We start from the raw sequence: 14,472 nt of genomic DNA, 5'->3' as shown, positions 1-14,472 counted from the left end.
TCACCCCAGGCCCTCCTGATGCATTTTCATGGCCTTAAAACCGCCTCACCTCCAGCCTAGCTTCTTTCTGGTTGTCTTGAAAGAGTTTCCAACTTCACTACCCACTCTTAAGTGACACGCTGTGAGACCTTTATCATAGCACGAGAATTTCAAGTCAGATCGCAGGACACACTTGGATGGGGACAGTTTGGATTACACGTGAAGATCATGGAATCGCTTATCCCTTTATCTGCCCCAGGCTCCTGACCTTTTTGTACATGGTGTTCTTTGGTTTGGCAGGTGGTTTGGGAGTCAAATGGCAGGGAGCCCGAAGGGAAGGTCAAAGGCTAATTCCTACTAGGTGGCAAGGTAAACGTGCGAGAGGGACTTGGCTGTCCTTCCGTACAATGCAATTCTTGTTAAAGAAAGAGGTTTCCAGGATTAAGAACTGTCAATTGGCTCCTCTTCCAGAGCTGCTCCCTCTCTGTTAACTCCATTCTTTCTTCATTCATTCATTTATTGAGCACAGAGCACAAAATGAGATCTGGTCCTTTCTTTCAAAAAGCTCACAGTGTCGTGAGGAAGACACACTCACTTAACAAGTACTTTTGTTTCATGGCAATGAGAATTTTAACAGAGGACTGAATCCAGTCCCAAAGGAGAGGCCAGGGTATGGCAAAGTTGGGGCAGCTAGAGACAGTGGCTGTCTTTGGAAGGGTGAGGAGGAGTTGATGAAACTGGAGACAGGGACTCTCATTCCAGGCAAGGAAACTGCACGGTGCAGGCTTCCTGCTTTTGCAGCCAAAATTTTTTTGTGGTGGCCTGTTTTCAGCCTCCCCTCCTCTTGCTGGGTTTTCTCCACCACTCCACCCGGCTCCTTCACTTGTCTGTGCCTCTTCTGTTAAGTGTCCCACACTCACTATGCTTTATTTTCTGATCCCTGCCCAGAAGTTGCCACCACTGTGGTCACCTTGCACCACCCTCATCTCAACTTTCAGCCACTAGAAGCTGAAGGCTGCTATGTTGGCTTACAATTCTCTGCAAAGGAGATGCTTTGGGTCACCGTGACATCAGATTCAGGGTGGCTCCAAACCTCCATCTCATTCTTGACTTGCTCCTTCACCCTCTCTACTATATCCTATCCATCTTCCCTGTACCTATGACATGTTCCTCAAATCTGTATTTGTGTCCATTAGTACTGGGTCCATTTCGGCCCAGGCCCTAGGTCCAGGTGCCGCATTAGCTCAAACAGGTGACTGCAACAGCCTAGCCTCTCCCCAGCCTCTGCCCGCAGGCTTGCCTAACAGACCACAATTCTAAAATGCAAACCTCATCACATGCCTCTCCAGGGTAAGGCTTTTCCACAGCTTTCCTTTTCCCTCCATGTTCTTAAGGTCCTTTGTGAGCCTCTGCCTCTCTTTCCTGCCTTCTCATTCTCTGCACCAACCTTTGAAGCCACTTTGATCTCTGAATCCCAGCCCGAGGTCTGTGTGGGCATGGGGTGTTATTGAGGAAAACTAGGCTAGAAGAATGCAGAGAGCCACAGGAAAGAGGGCAGGTGTGGCTGTGGGACCTGGGAGATTTGACCTCAACAATATTTATGCTCTGAAAAACACACTGTTAAGGAAATTAACAGCACCAGATCTGGTTTTTGTCTGTCTGTTCATTCTTACTATTTAAATTAGTATCTAATATGTATCAGACACTAGGAATATTACATATATTATCTGATTTAACTCTATAATAACCCCAAGAGGTAGAGATTATTACTAGTCTCTTTTAACAGCTGTGGAAACAGTCCTGTAATGGTTAGTTTATCTTAACTCAGGCTGCAAATAAAAGCTAAATCCATCATTTGAACCTTGATCTATCTGACTCCAGAAGATCCCTGAGAGAAGACACCCTTGACCTGAGCATAGATGGCTGGGATGACAAATGGTGGAGGGTGAGAGAGGAAGCTGGGAGGTCTAGAGCCAGGATAGCAATGAGAAGGCTGAGGTATGAACAAAGTAGATAGGAAGGGAGGAGGAGGGGAGTGACCAACTGCCTCCTTCACAGTGTCACTCAGGATTGGCTCTGGTGGCTCCTGGAACCTCACCCTAATCCACCTTGGAGGCCCTGAGAGCCCGGATGGGTGGAAATACTTCCAAGAACATGGAATCTTGGAATGATCAAATCTTAGAACCATGGCATCATACAATTCTAGAAACTTTGTGTTCTAATGAAATTTAGGCTCTCGGAAACACGGCATTGTCAAATCTTGAATCTTAGAAACCTAGAACTTTGGAGTCTTTGCATCTGAAATCATGGGTTTGTAACTATGTAAAAACTCTTTGAAGATCATACCCCACTCCCCTAATTTGGACGGGAAACAGGCTCACAGAAGGGAAGAAAGACCCTTCCCTGGATGTCACACAGTACAGTTTAGAGCTGCTTCCACCAGCCATGTGCAAGGACTGGGGCTGCTGCCAGGGCCTCAGGAATGGAGGGTGCTGGGCCTGCAGGTCCTCTTCCCATCTGGTTTTGACATGGCCTTGGGCACTCACCTCCCCAGAGGAAGTGCGCTCCAGGCACTGTCACCTTCTTAGGCCTCTCACCTTAAGGGGCATGGCAGGGTGGGGCTTTGGCCACAGGAAGCTCCTGCCAGGCCCCCCATGTTTTCAGTCTTCTCTTGGTGGGGGAAGGGGCCTCCTGGCCTGAGCATTGGCTGAGACACTCCCAGTCTTCACCATCTGAGCAGGCCGGGTGGTGAAGGGGTGCCAATTGGCACAGGGGCCCAGACTGTAGGGCTGCCCCAAGGAAGGTAGGACAGGGTTTCTTCAGCAAGGGGCTGAGACCTAAGGTGGCCACAGTGTTGCAATCATCCCCTCCCTTGTGGGGGGAGGGGACTGAGGAAGAAAGACATTATTCAGTCCTTGGAGAGTTGGGCTGGCTCTGACCAACGTCCCAGCTGGGCCTGTGTTCCACCCTCTGCCAGTGGAGGCCCAGAGATAAACACAGCCCATTTGATACGGCCGACCAGACAGCCAGCTGGGCCTTACTGGCTCACTGGAGAAAGGGATCTGCAAATGGGTCACTTCCTGCACTGTGGGGTGCTGGTATGGGGGTAGGGAGAGAACTAAGCTATGTGTTTCTGGGGTCTTTGGTGGCCCACTAAAGCAGACAAAAGCACCTTGACAATGGCCTCAAATCTTTGCCCTGGGAGGGAGGCCCAAAAGGACTGAGCAGTAGCAGTGTGAGGAGCCTGATATCAGATTCTTTTTTCTTTTGTATTGGGGATTGAACCCATGGGTGCTTAACCACTGAGCCACATCTCTAGCCCTTTTTAATATTTTTATTTAGAGACTGGGTCTCACTGAGTTGCTTAGGGCCTGGCTAAATTGCTGAGGTGATCCAACCTACCTCAGCCTCCCAAGTCACTGGGATGATAGGTGTGCCACCACACCTGGCTTTATATCAGCTTCTTACAGAGATAACATTCCTAGGTTTAGATGGCCTATGAGTTCCTGTTCCTGTGCTCCAGCCCACCACCAATGCTTAGGGGGATTCCCTGCACCACAGTGTGAGCCCCACCCCACCCAACTAGTTGCTGCTGCCAGTTTTCTGCCATTTCCTAAGCTTGAACACTAAGAGAAGTGATTCAGAAAGTGTGAGTCCACATTTCTGACACTATAAAGTGGGAAGGGGGAGTTATGAAAGGCAACATCTAGATTCTAGACCAACAGAGGTTTAGCAGACAAAAACAGGGAATGGGGGATGGTGGCTGGTGCAGCAGAGACAAGTGAAGTTTTAGGCCTGGAGTTGGGTTAAAGCCAAAGTGATGGGTTGAGCCCAGAGGAGCTTGGAGCCTGGAGCCCTGGGTTCAGACCACTAGCTGCAGGGCTTCAGGCACTTCACTTGTCTCTGTGAGCCTTTATTTTCTAATCTAGCCTTCTCATAATTAAGATAACTATCAGAAAGCCACAGTAGGATAGATATTATCATTCCAGTCCAGATTTCTTGTTTTATGTATGGGGGAGGGGGGCGTGGTTACCGGGGATTGAACTCAGGGGCACTCACACTGAGCTACATCCCCAGGCCTATTTTGTATTTTATTTAGAGACAGGGTCTCTAAAAAAAATGTTTGTGATCAATGCTGTAATCATAAGAGTAACACTCAACTAAGAATTGGGAAGTGGGCTCAGTAAGCACTTTTCAAGCATTATCCTATTTAATTCTCAAGACAGAATGTTGAGATCATTAACTTACAGAAAAAGTGTAACACAGAGAAGTCAATAAATGTTTTCATTCTCATTTAATTTAGCACGCTTTTGCTGGTACTTAGCTTGTGTTGAATAATGGAGAGTTTTCTCAAAGGAATGAAAGCATCCCTTTTGGGATGAAGCTCATCCATGGAGGATGGCTGATGGAGACAGGGCAAGAGGCAGAGTGGCCAGCAGAGGGTACAGCGTTGGATGGGGAAGCCTGACCAGGGCTAGGTAGGGAGGGGTAAAAGAAGGGGCAGGAGTGGATTGGTTATGAGAGGTGAAAGGGACAAAGGAAAAGGAAATCAGTTATTGTGAGAGCAAAAGGAGCACTGGACAGAGAGTCAGGAGACTTAGGCTCCTCTTGTCCCTGCTTGATGACTGACTTGCTCTGATGCACTGAATAATATAATTTATCCTCTCTGGGCCTCATACTACATACTACCCATCTATCATTTATACCACTACTTAAATATGTAAAGCTTTTTTTTTTTTGTGGGGAGAATACTGAGAATTGAACCCGGGGGCACTTTACCACTGATCCAGAGTCTTGCTAAGTAGCTGAGGCTGGACTTGAACTTTCCATCCTCCTGCCTCAACCTCCTGAGTGACTGGGATTACAGGCCTGTACCACCACACCTGGCTGTAAAGCATTTTTATTGCTCCATGCCCTCACTGCCCTGTAAGATAACTGTTAAAACTCAGAGAGGGGCAGAAACATGACCGATGTCGCATAGCAAGTGTGTGGTCAAGATGAGATCCAAACTCGGACATTCTGGTCCCCTGACTGGGAGAGCAGTTTCAGTGGATCTCTTCTGCCTGAAGAGAAGAGACCATCTGAAGGAGCTCAGATGACATTGTTCCTAAAGTTAGGAAGGAGAAGGGATGAAGTGGGTCTTGGGGCTGGTACCTCCTAGGACTAACGGCGATTGTTGGTTTGTCAGGCCCAGACATGTTCTGCCTTTTCCACGGGAAGAAGTATTCCCCTGGCGACAGCTGGCACCCCTATTTGGAGCCACAAGGCCTGATGTACTGCCTGCGCTGCACCTGCTCTGAGGTAGGTTCCTCTGGCCACCGACACCTCACTACCGAGTTCTCAATACATAGGAGTAGAGGTCCCTGGATGCCTCCCAGAGCTAGGTCACAGTGGGTCAGGGGCTTCTTTCCAGCTGGTGCTGGTGCCATCGTCTGCTTCCCACACAGCCGAAGTCAGAGCCTTTCTGACCTTCCTCCCATTCTTTACTTTCCCATATGACTCCCTCCAGCCACCTCCTGCCCTGCCCCAGGATGCATTCCCCCAACTCTACTGGCCCAAATATTTGTTTTCCTCAAGACTGCCCAAATGGGCAGATGACCACTGCCTGAAAGTAGTTTTTCCTTCTGGGATTCCACACAAGTTTCTTTGTTCTTTTTACTTACTATTCATAGTTTATTTGCATCTGTCAGTTACTGTACCTCCAAATTGAGTCCCCAAGAACAGGTCTTGCTGGACCCTAACAGGTATCCAGTGTGATGCCCTACCAAAGGCTGAGCCAACTGAAGCAGAGACCACAAATTTGTTCTCACTTGTCTCCTCTCACCCACCCCAACTGTATTCGTCAACTTTCTGTCACTATGAAAAAATACAGAGATAATCAGTTTATAAAGAGAAAAGGCTTGTTTTGACTCATGGTTTTGGAAGTTCTAGTCTATGATAAATCAACTCCATTGCTTTGGGCCTGTGGCAAGGTAACACATCATAGCAAGAATGTATGGCAAAACAAAACCTCTCACTGTGTGGCCAGGAAGCAAAAGGGAGAAAGAAGCCAGAGACCCATAATCCCTTTCAAGGGTACACTCGCAATGATCTAAGGGCCTCTAACAAGACCCCACCTCCTACGGGTCCACAGCATCTCCTCAGAACACCACTCTGGGGACTAATCCTTTAACCCATGGGCCTCTAGGTAATATTTAACATCCAAATAATAACACCAGCTCAGTGTCTCCACAGGGCCTTGTAAAATCAATTAGGTAGAACAAATGACACTCCCTTGTGATCCAGAGTCTCAGGTGAGGTGTGAGGTTGGAAAGGTAGGAGATGAGGGAGTGGCTTAGGAGGCTTGAAAAACCCTTGGCTTTGGCTCAGTCACTGGGTGCCCAGTACAGATGTCCCAGCTCTCTGCCTGGGTGTCCGTGCTTGGGCAGGAAAGTGTAGCTTAGCTCCCAGCTGGAGCCAGCCGCCTGCCCCTCTGTAACCCTGCACAGATCAAGAGTGGAAGGCAGAGCCTTCCTAGATAAGACAAAAAAAGGAAGAGAAGAGTTCCTGAGGAGACCCAGGGTGAAGGAGCAGGTGGGCCAGCCCTCGGCTGACTCACCCAGGGGCTCCTTCCTACTGTTCTTTCCCTGATTCTCCCTTGCTTCCACTGTTTCTCAGGTAGATTGTTGACACAGACAGGGACACAGCTCCCCCATGGCTGCCTCCCTGTGGTTTTCCTTAGCACATCTGAGGCCAGTCAACCTTTTCAAGAAGAATTTTATGAAATGTAGCCAGAGAACAAAACTAAACCATAACAGAAAATTCCAGACATATCATGTGGTCCAGTTGACAAAGTCCAAGTTTTGTGATCCAATGGAGCTCTCTCCTTCCCCAGAGTTCACACACGCAGTTTCTTCAACCCAAAAGACTGTTGAGAAAATAGTCCTGTGGTATCTCCAACGTGTTTGGAGTGCCTCCACTTCCTGCCACCATCACTTCCTCTGACCTAAGTCATCTTCATCTCTTACTTGAGCTGCTACACCAGCCTCCTAACAGTCTCTCTGTTCACCTCCCCAAATCCATCATCCACACAATAGTTAGAATGATCTTTTATGAACATGAAATTGATCATGTCATTCCACTCTTAAAACCCTCCAATGGCTTTTGTTGCACCTATAATAAAATTCCCCCTGCTGCGAGCTCTGTGTGATCCCATGTCTGTCTGATTCTCCAACTTCACCTTATGCCTGCTCTCTCTGGGGCAGCAACACTGGCTTGAAACTTTCCCATGTATTTGCTCCACCTAGAATGTTCTTCCCTGGATTTCATGAATGGCTCCTTCTCTCTTCCAGTTCTTAACATGAATGTTACCTTCTCATGAGGCCTTCCCTTACAGCCATTTCTAAAGTAGTCAACCTTGTCACCTAAACTTTACACTGCTTTATCAAGTCACAACTTTAACATTGGGGGAATTCTCTTGTTTCCACCTGATTACATTTTTCTAATCTAACTCCAACTGCTAGAATGTGAGCTTGGTGAGAACAGAAAGCATGTCATCTTACTCTGCTGTGTTCCTAGTGCTCAGAAGAGGGCCTGGCTCCCCTAGACATGTAGCACACATTGAGTGAGGAAGTCCAGGCCCCATCCACCCTAGGCAGCTCAAGCTCCTGGACAGTGCAGGGTCCCTGGTGATGGTATTTACCTGCTCTGTGATCTCAGGTACTTCACCTCTGGGATACTCTTCTCATTTCAAAAGTGGGAATAGTAGTACTTACCTCTCTGTTTGTTGTTCGGGAGAGGAAATGAAATAATCTATGTATGTATATGTATATGTATGTATAATGCAAAGTCCCTGTCTAGTAGCCACTCAATACATAGTGGCTGTGACTTATCCGAGAGGTTCCTTTTGGTCTCAAAAGGCTTTGCCCATTCATCCCAGCCTGTCTCCACCTCATTTCCTGCTGCCTGCTGCTGGTCACCTCCAACCCATGGCTCCTCCAAGGCCACAGTCAGCAGAGACACTCTAACTCCTTAGGCCACACAGTCCTTCACACTCCACCTAGTTTGTCATCTGAGGGGATTAGTTTACCCTCCTGATGTTGATTAAGCACTCATGTGTGCTGGGCTTCTGGAAGACCCCTATTAGAGCTCAGCAGTCCCTGTGGACTCAGGGATGCTCCTCAACATGGAGATTAGTCCTGGTAATTATCTCCGGCCATCTTGAGCAGCAGTGACTCAGAGGGGCTAAGACCTGTCTCAGGTCTTCCATGGGGCAAGAGGCAGCCTCTGGGGAAAATACTGTCAGGGACCTCTGCTGAGAAAATGGCAGTAGGAAGGACCAGGATATGGGACCTAGAAACAAGTTACCAACTTCACAGTTTTGAACAAAGCCTACTATTCATCTGAGAGAGATCATCTGTGCCTCATCTCCTTGTTCTCATCTATTACTCACTCATTTGTTCACTGGGACTTGAGTAGGCACTCAGAGCAAGGCCCTGTGCTGATCACTCCTTTGGGTTCATTGTTGAATAGGTGAGACAGATATTGATGGCTTGTGGCCACACAGTGCAGTGAACCTGTAATGAGGGGAGAGTGAGAGGTGGGACGGCTGAGGAGGGGCTGGGAGGCTGCCTGGTGAACTGGAAAAATCTCCAAAAGGGGTGGTGGCCTTTCTTGCAGTTTCTGCTGGTCTCTCTGTGTGTGCGTATGTTTGTGTTTCACTGCCTGATTCTCTCTCATGTGCTATACCTGAAAAAGTAAAAGAACTTTGGGTCCCTCCTTCTCTGGTGCTAACTCCAAAGGCTCTGTCCAGGATTTCCTGGACCTCTGGAGATTCAGGGGATGGAATCTTAGTACCCTGAGTCTTCTCCACATTAGGTATTTAGTCTTGTCCCCATCCTGGTCACCTGCCCTCAGGTGTTACATTCCTCCCTTGACAGGAAGGCTCAGGGTCAGAGTTAAAAGCCCTACAGTTAAAGATAGCAGTGTCAAAGCACCCAGATCAATGTCAAAATAACTCAAGGCTATTACTTGTATTTCTCACACACTATGAAGGGACACAACATCTGAGCAAAGCCACAAGAAGGTCTGCCCTCCTCCAGGGTGGGAGGGGGATGCGGATGAGTGGCCAAGTGAGATCCCCACAGTGGGCAGGGGTGGGGAGGGACTGGGCCCACTGGAGTTCATTGGTTTTAATCCCATCGCAGGCTTAAAATGAGGCAGAGAGTTCCCTAGTTGGGGTGGAGGTTTGGGGAAAGGACCACCAGTGCAGGAGGGAGGCAATGGTTCTTCAGAGCCAGGGTTGACCCCTGTGTCCCCTTTAGACTGCCCAGGTGAGTTGTTACCGCCTCCACTGCCCACCTGTCCACTGCCCCCAGCCTGTGACGGAGCCACAGCAGTGCTGTCCCAGGTGTGTGGGTAAGTAGCCTCGCTCTTCCCCTTGCACCAACATCCTCACTGCCTACTGCCCTTCACCTTACCCCTGATGCAGTTTCCAGCTGAACAGAGCCCCGGAAAGAGCGGCAGTCTCTGCCCACTAAGGTACTGAGAAACAGAGAGTCTTAGAGGAGAAAACATGGATCCCCATGCAGGGCTGGGGTAGCAGCGAACTTCTCATTCTTAAGTAAGTGTGCCTGGCAGGAGGAGGTAGAAAAAGTAAAAAAAAAATAACTGGAGGAGATAGGGGCTTGCTTGGCCTGTTGACTGGCACACTTGGGCTCCAATCTCTCTCTAGCTGGCCAGGGTTGGGGGGAGCGGACACATTGTGGGAATTGACGGCAAGTGATCGTGGGCTGGAAGGCTCTTATATGGGTTCTGTTTCTGAACCTGAAGTTGGGTACTTATAAAGATTATATTATAAAGATTATTTAGCTCACAGTTTTGAAGGTTGAAAGTCCAAGATCTGGCAGCCTCCCCAGTTTGGCTTCTGGTGGGGTACCTCTCAATGGGGTCACAACATAACATAGAAACAGAGAACTGACTTGACTGTGTGCAGAAGGCAAGAGCACAGGTGGACTCACTGTGTTGATTTATTGGTTTGGTACCAGGGATTGAATTCAGGGTGCTTTACCACTGAGTCACATCCCCAGTTCTTTTTATTTTTTATTTTGAGACAGGGTCTCACTTAGTTACAAAGGGCCTCACTAAGTTGTTGAGGCTGGCCTTAAACTTGTGACCCTCCTGCCTCAGCCTTTCAAGTTACTAAGATTAAAGGTGTGCACCACCATGCCTGCCTGGCAGACTTGCTTAATAACAACTCACTCATAGGAACTAACTAGGTCCTGTGGGAATTACATTTTTCTCTTCTAAGAACGCTCCCCATGACCTAACCGATTCCATTAGGCCCCACCTCTTAAAGGTCAGGCCATTTCCCAAGACCTACACTGGGGACCAAACTTCCAGCTCATGAACCTCTGGGGGACACAGTAAAATTGTATCCAAAACCACAGTAGTCCTGTAGGGGAGCCCCCACGATGACCTTCCTGGGGCTGGGAGGGAGCAAAGGAGTTGGTGTCTGTACTCCAAGATTCCTCCAATGCTGAAATTAGGTGACTCTATTTGTCCTAATGCTAAATGTCTGTGATTCCATGGCTTTAAAACTAAGAGCCTCTGAGATTAGGATACTAGGAAGTAAAGGCAAGAGAGAAGAGAGATAGTTTGAGAACAAATGGCACAACCAAGTAGACTAGGAGAGACCAACTTAGAAGGACCATTGAGATGCTCAGAAGAGAATCAATGTTCAGAAACATCAAGAAGGTGACAAGGAAGGGGTTCCCTATGGAGACCTCAATCTGGGCTCTGGAATCAGGCTCTCCAGTGAGCTGTAGGGAGGTTCGTGTGGAGAGGTGCCCATTTTCTAAAAGGGAGCCCAGGAGGGCCCTAACATGAGTCACAGAGATCCCTGGCTTTGGGTTCCTTAAGGAGCAGAGGCTCTCAGCATCACCTTCTCTGAGGGCATCATGCCTCTTCTGTGTCTGTACTGACTCCAGGGCCCCCACCTCTCCTGGCTGACTGTGGACTTTCCTGTGCCTTGGCCTAGGTCCCTCCCTACTCCAGTGTTTTTTACTGCCTCTCCCCACCCTCTGCCCCTCCACCTGCTTAGCTCCATTTGTTCTTCTATTTTGGGGGGACTAGGCTTGAACCCAGGGGCATTGGACCATTGAGCCACATCCCTAGCCCTTTTTATTTTTTTTTTATTTTGAGTTGCCCACTAAGTTGCCCAGGCTGGCTGGCCTTGAACTTGCAATACCCCTGCCTTATCCTCTCAAGTCGCTGGGATAGGTCACTGGACTATCACTAGTTCTTCAAGACTCCATTTAGCCATCAGCCTCCTTGGGAAGCTTTCTCCTCTTTGCAGCCATTTCTGTCCTTCCACGTGCCCCAGCCCTCACCATTCTGCAGTTCCATTGCCTGTGGCTTGTTTCTCTCCCGTATTTACATTGTGGGACTTCTGATGGTAGGATCTGGAGGAATCTTGGTCTTCACTCCATTCCCAATGTCTTGCATGGTGCCTGGTCCAGGGAAGGTGCTTGGTGAAGGTTCTTGAATGAATGAGTGAGTTGTCTCAGGCACAGCCCTCTGCCCTGCAGGAGGATTGACTTATTGGTGATGATTGGGCGGGGGTCCTGGCCCTCAGTGAATGATGGAAGTTTACCCCATTACAGGGGCAGTGGAGATCATTCCAGCTGACTCTGAGATCATAGCTCTCTGAGGATGGGGACTTTTTCCTCCCAGCTGTGGCCCTTGGCACCTAGAACAGAGCTTGGCACCAGGAGCTGCTACATGAACGCTGTGTACTTCAGTGGGGCTGAGGCTTCTGGGCTTTCCTTCTCGCTCTGGTCAGGACCAGCTCAGATGCTGAGGGGCTGCAAGGCTGTGGTGGAGGGCGAGGGAGGAACATGGTCAGCTGTAGGTGTCAGCAGGACCCCTCGGCGGGCTGACGCGGGGAATGGCTGGGAAGGCAGACACCAGGGTTTGGTTTAAATGCCAAGAAAGGATAATATGCAAAATCTTCAGAAGAGTGGACTGTTTAATTCTAGCAAAAAATCATAGGTCCACATAAAACCTCATTTTCTTCTTCCTCCTGACCCTCCCCACCTGCAGAACCTCATACCCCCTCTGGGCTCCGTGCCCCACCAAAGTCCTGCCAGCACAACGGGACCATGTACCAACATGGAGAGATCTTCACTGCCCGGGAGCTGTTCCCCACCCGCCTGCCCAACCAGTGTGTCCTCTGCAGCTGTACAGTAAGACTTTTACTGTCCCTGTGGTGTCCAGGCCTGGAAAGAGCACAGCAGTATGGATGAGGGTGGGAAGCATTTTTTCCCTGGTCTTAAAATGGAAGAGCATAGAGGGAAGGGAACCTCTAGGGTCTGAAATATCCTGCCTTATCTGGGTCAGGTGACCTTTCTGGGTTTCCACACCCTCCTAGTCTTCCTGTTACAGCACTGATCACTGGTACTGAGTAGCCCATTTCTGCTTCCCTCAGTGGGCACTGCACTCCTTGAGAAGAGGGAATATAACTCTTTTTGGAGGCGGGGCAGTGCTGGGGATGGAACCCAGGGCCTTACATACGCTCAGCAACCACTATACCACTGAGCCCTGAACACACCCATTTTGTTTCTGTGTCTCTGCTGCTCTCAGCCCAGGACGTGGCATGCAGAAGATGCTTAGGAGAATTGCAGAATGAATGAGTGAATGATTGTTCATCAGTCCTAGGGCACAGAGAGAAGGCCAAATGGTAGCAAATGGAATTTAATCTGAAACTGCTTCAACTCTCCCTGCCTGTGGTCAGGGATAGGCAGGATGGACTTGGCAGTATTACCAGAGAACAGAGAATGGCCTGGAATGGCTTGGCCTAGAAAGTCTTCGCCCTCTTGCTCAGAGCCCTCTAGAAGGGGCTCTCTTTTGCATCTAGAGAAATCTCTGCTCTTCTCACCTCCTTGCTAGCTGATCATCCAGTTTCTCTAGCCATAGTTCCTCTAAGAGGGAGTCTGACTTGGTGATGTCCTCTCTAGGGGAAGTCTCCCTAGGGGAAATGAGGTTTGAGCTCCAGTTCTGCCTTGGTTCCTTGTGTGACTTTGGGCAGGTCATTTCTCTCAGGCCTGCCTCCCCATTTCTTCAGTGAAAGCCCCATCAGTCTGAATCCAATCTGTTGCTGCAGAGCAAACAACTTATAAATACCTGGAGTGACTATGAAACAACTTTGCACGTGGCCTGAGCCTCTCTCAGTAGTGTAGTACATTGCACCACTAGATTCATAGAAATGCCATATATATCTACCTATAGGAAACAGAAGGAGCATATCACTATTCCTATTCTTTTTTAAAATATATATTTTTATAACTTTTTTTAACTGAGGATTGAACCCAGTACCTCAAATGTGTTAGGCAAATGCTCTACCTTTGAACCTACAACCCCAGTTCACTATTCCTATTCTTTAGGAAACTGCAGCTAAGATCAGTCAAGTGATTTGCATAAGGTCACACAGCTAGTAAGTGGCAGAGCCATATTGCAGATGTAGGCTAGGTCACTCCAAAAAGCTCACATTCTTTTCCCTGTGTCATATTGCTTCTTGTGTAGGGAGAGCCTGGATTAGTACAGGTGTGGGGGAAGAGGCAGAAATGATGGTAGTAGGCTGGTGAGAACATTCTAGTGATACCTTTGTCCATTCTAACTGGATACTAGAGTCCCCACTTCTTTCTTCTCCTCCCTGCTTATGAGACTGGCTCAATTCCTGGCTTCATCTGAGGGATAGAGATTCTTTCTTCTCAGCCTCATTGGGAGGAGCAGGAGGAGCACTCCAGGTCACGTCACTTTCTCTGGGAACTTAGCCTCACAGTTGGTTTTTGTAACCATTCCCTTGGTTGATCCGCAACCTAGATGGATGTGCCCCCATTTTACAGAGGGGGAAATTAAGCCCAGAAAACAGAAGCCCTCACCAATGTCATTTGGCCTCCTTCCTCCCAGAGGCCCTTTGCCCTGTGGTCTTGTCTTTCAAGGCTGGTACCAAAGTGGGAGGCCAAGGACTTTTAAGTAAGATCAAGATAAGCCCCAGGTGTCACTCATCTGGACCTCTACCCATGCTGGGGCCCCTGTTCCAGGCCAGGAGATCCTGATTTTAGTAGGAAAAGTCTAAGGGCTGGGCTTCAGTCCATTCTGCCCCAACTGTCTCTCTGACTCCATGAAACAGGCCCTTCTCAGGGATCCTCTCATCTGCGGGTGGGGAGAACCCCACTTCACAGGTTGCTGTGAGAGCCCAGGGGAGACTAGGTGTGAAAAGGCTTTAGAAAAAGATGATATCACCTTCAGGGGCCATGGGGGAGTGGGGAGGGCACAGGGGACATCCCCCTACCCCTCATCCCATGCTGGCTGGACCTCGCCCAGGAGCCTCGTGCTCTCCTCCCCACACCTCAGGGGAGACCTCCATAGCGCATTTGCTCTCAGGGACCAGGGCTCTCCTAGCTCCTAGGCAAATCCTCTTCAGAACCTTTCAGCGGCCATTTGTTCTGTGTG

The 14,472-nt window shown here is 48.9% G+C and overlaps 1 protein-coding gene across 2 annotated transcripts in view; it reads left to right on the top strand.

Annotated features, from left to right (window-relative positions):
• Chrdl2 (chordin like 2) overlaps nucleotides 1–14,472 on the top strand; it is a 31,199-nt gene that overhangs the window by 5,227 nt on the left and 11,500 nt on the right. For both annotated transcript variants that reach the window (XM_046442171.2, XM_046442170.2), the window contains exons 2-4: nucleotides 5,168–5,280; nucleotides 9,282–9,375; nucleotides 12,061–12,203. In XM_046442171.2, coding sequence (XP_046298127.1) covers nucleotides 5,168–5,280; nucleotides 9,282–9,375; nucleotides 12,061–12,203 — 350 coding nt within the window. The remainder of the gene's footprint in view (nucleotides 1–5,167; nucleotides 5,281–9,281; nucleotides 9,376–12,060; nucleotides 12,204–14,472) is intronic.

This window comes from Marmota monax, unplaced genomic scaffold, assembly GCF_021218885.2.
Source record: "Marmota monax isolate L192 unplaced genomic scaffold, Marmota_monax_Labrador192_F-V1.1 WCK01_AAM20220418_F8-fsc00068, whole genome shotgun sequence".
NCBI lineage: Eukaryota > Metazoa > Chordata > Mammalia > Rodentia > Sciuridae > Marmota > Marmota monax.
The sequence above is the reverse complement of the archived record's forward strand: the minus strand, read 5'-3'. Positions and strand labels throughout refer to the sequence as shown.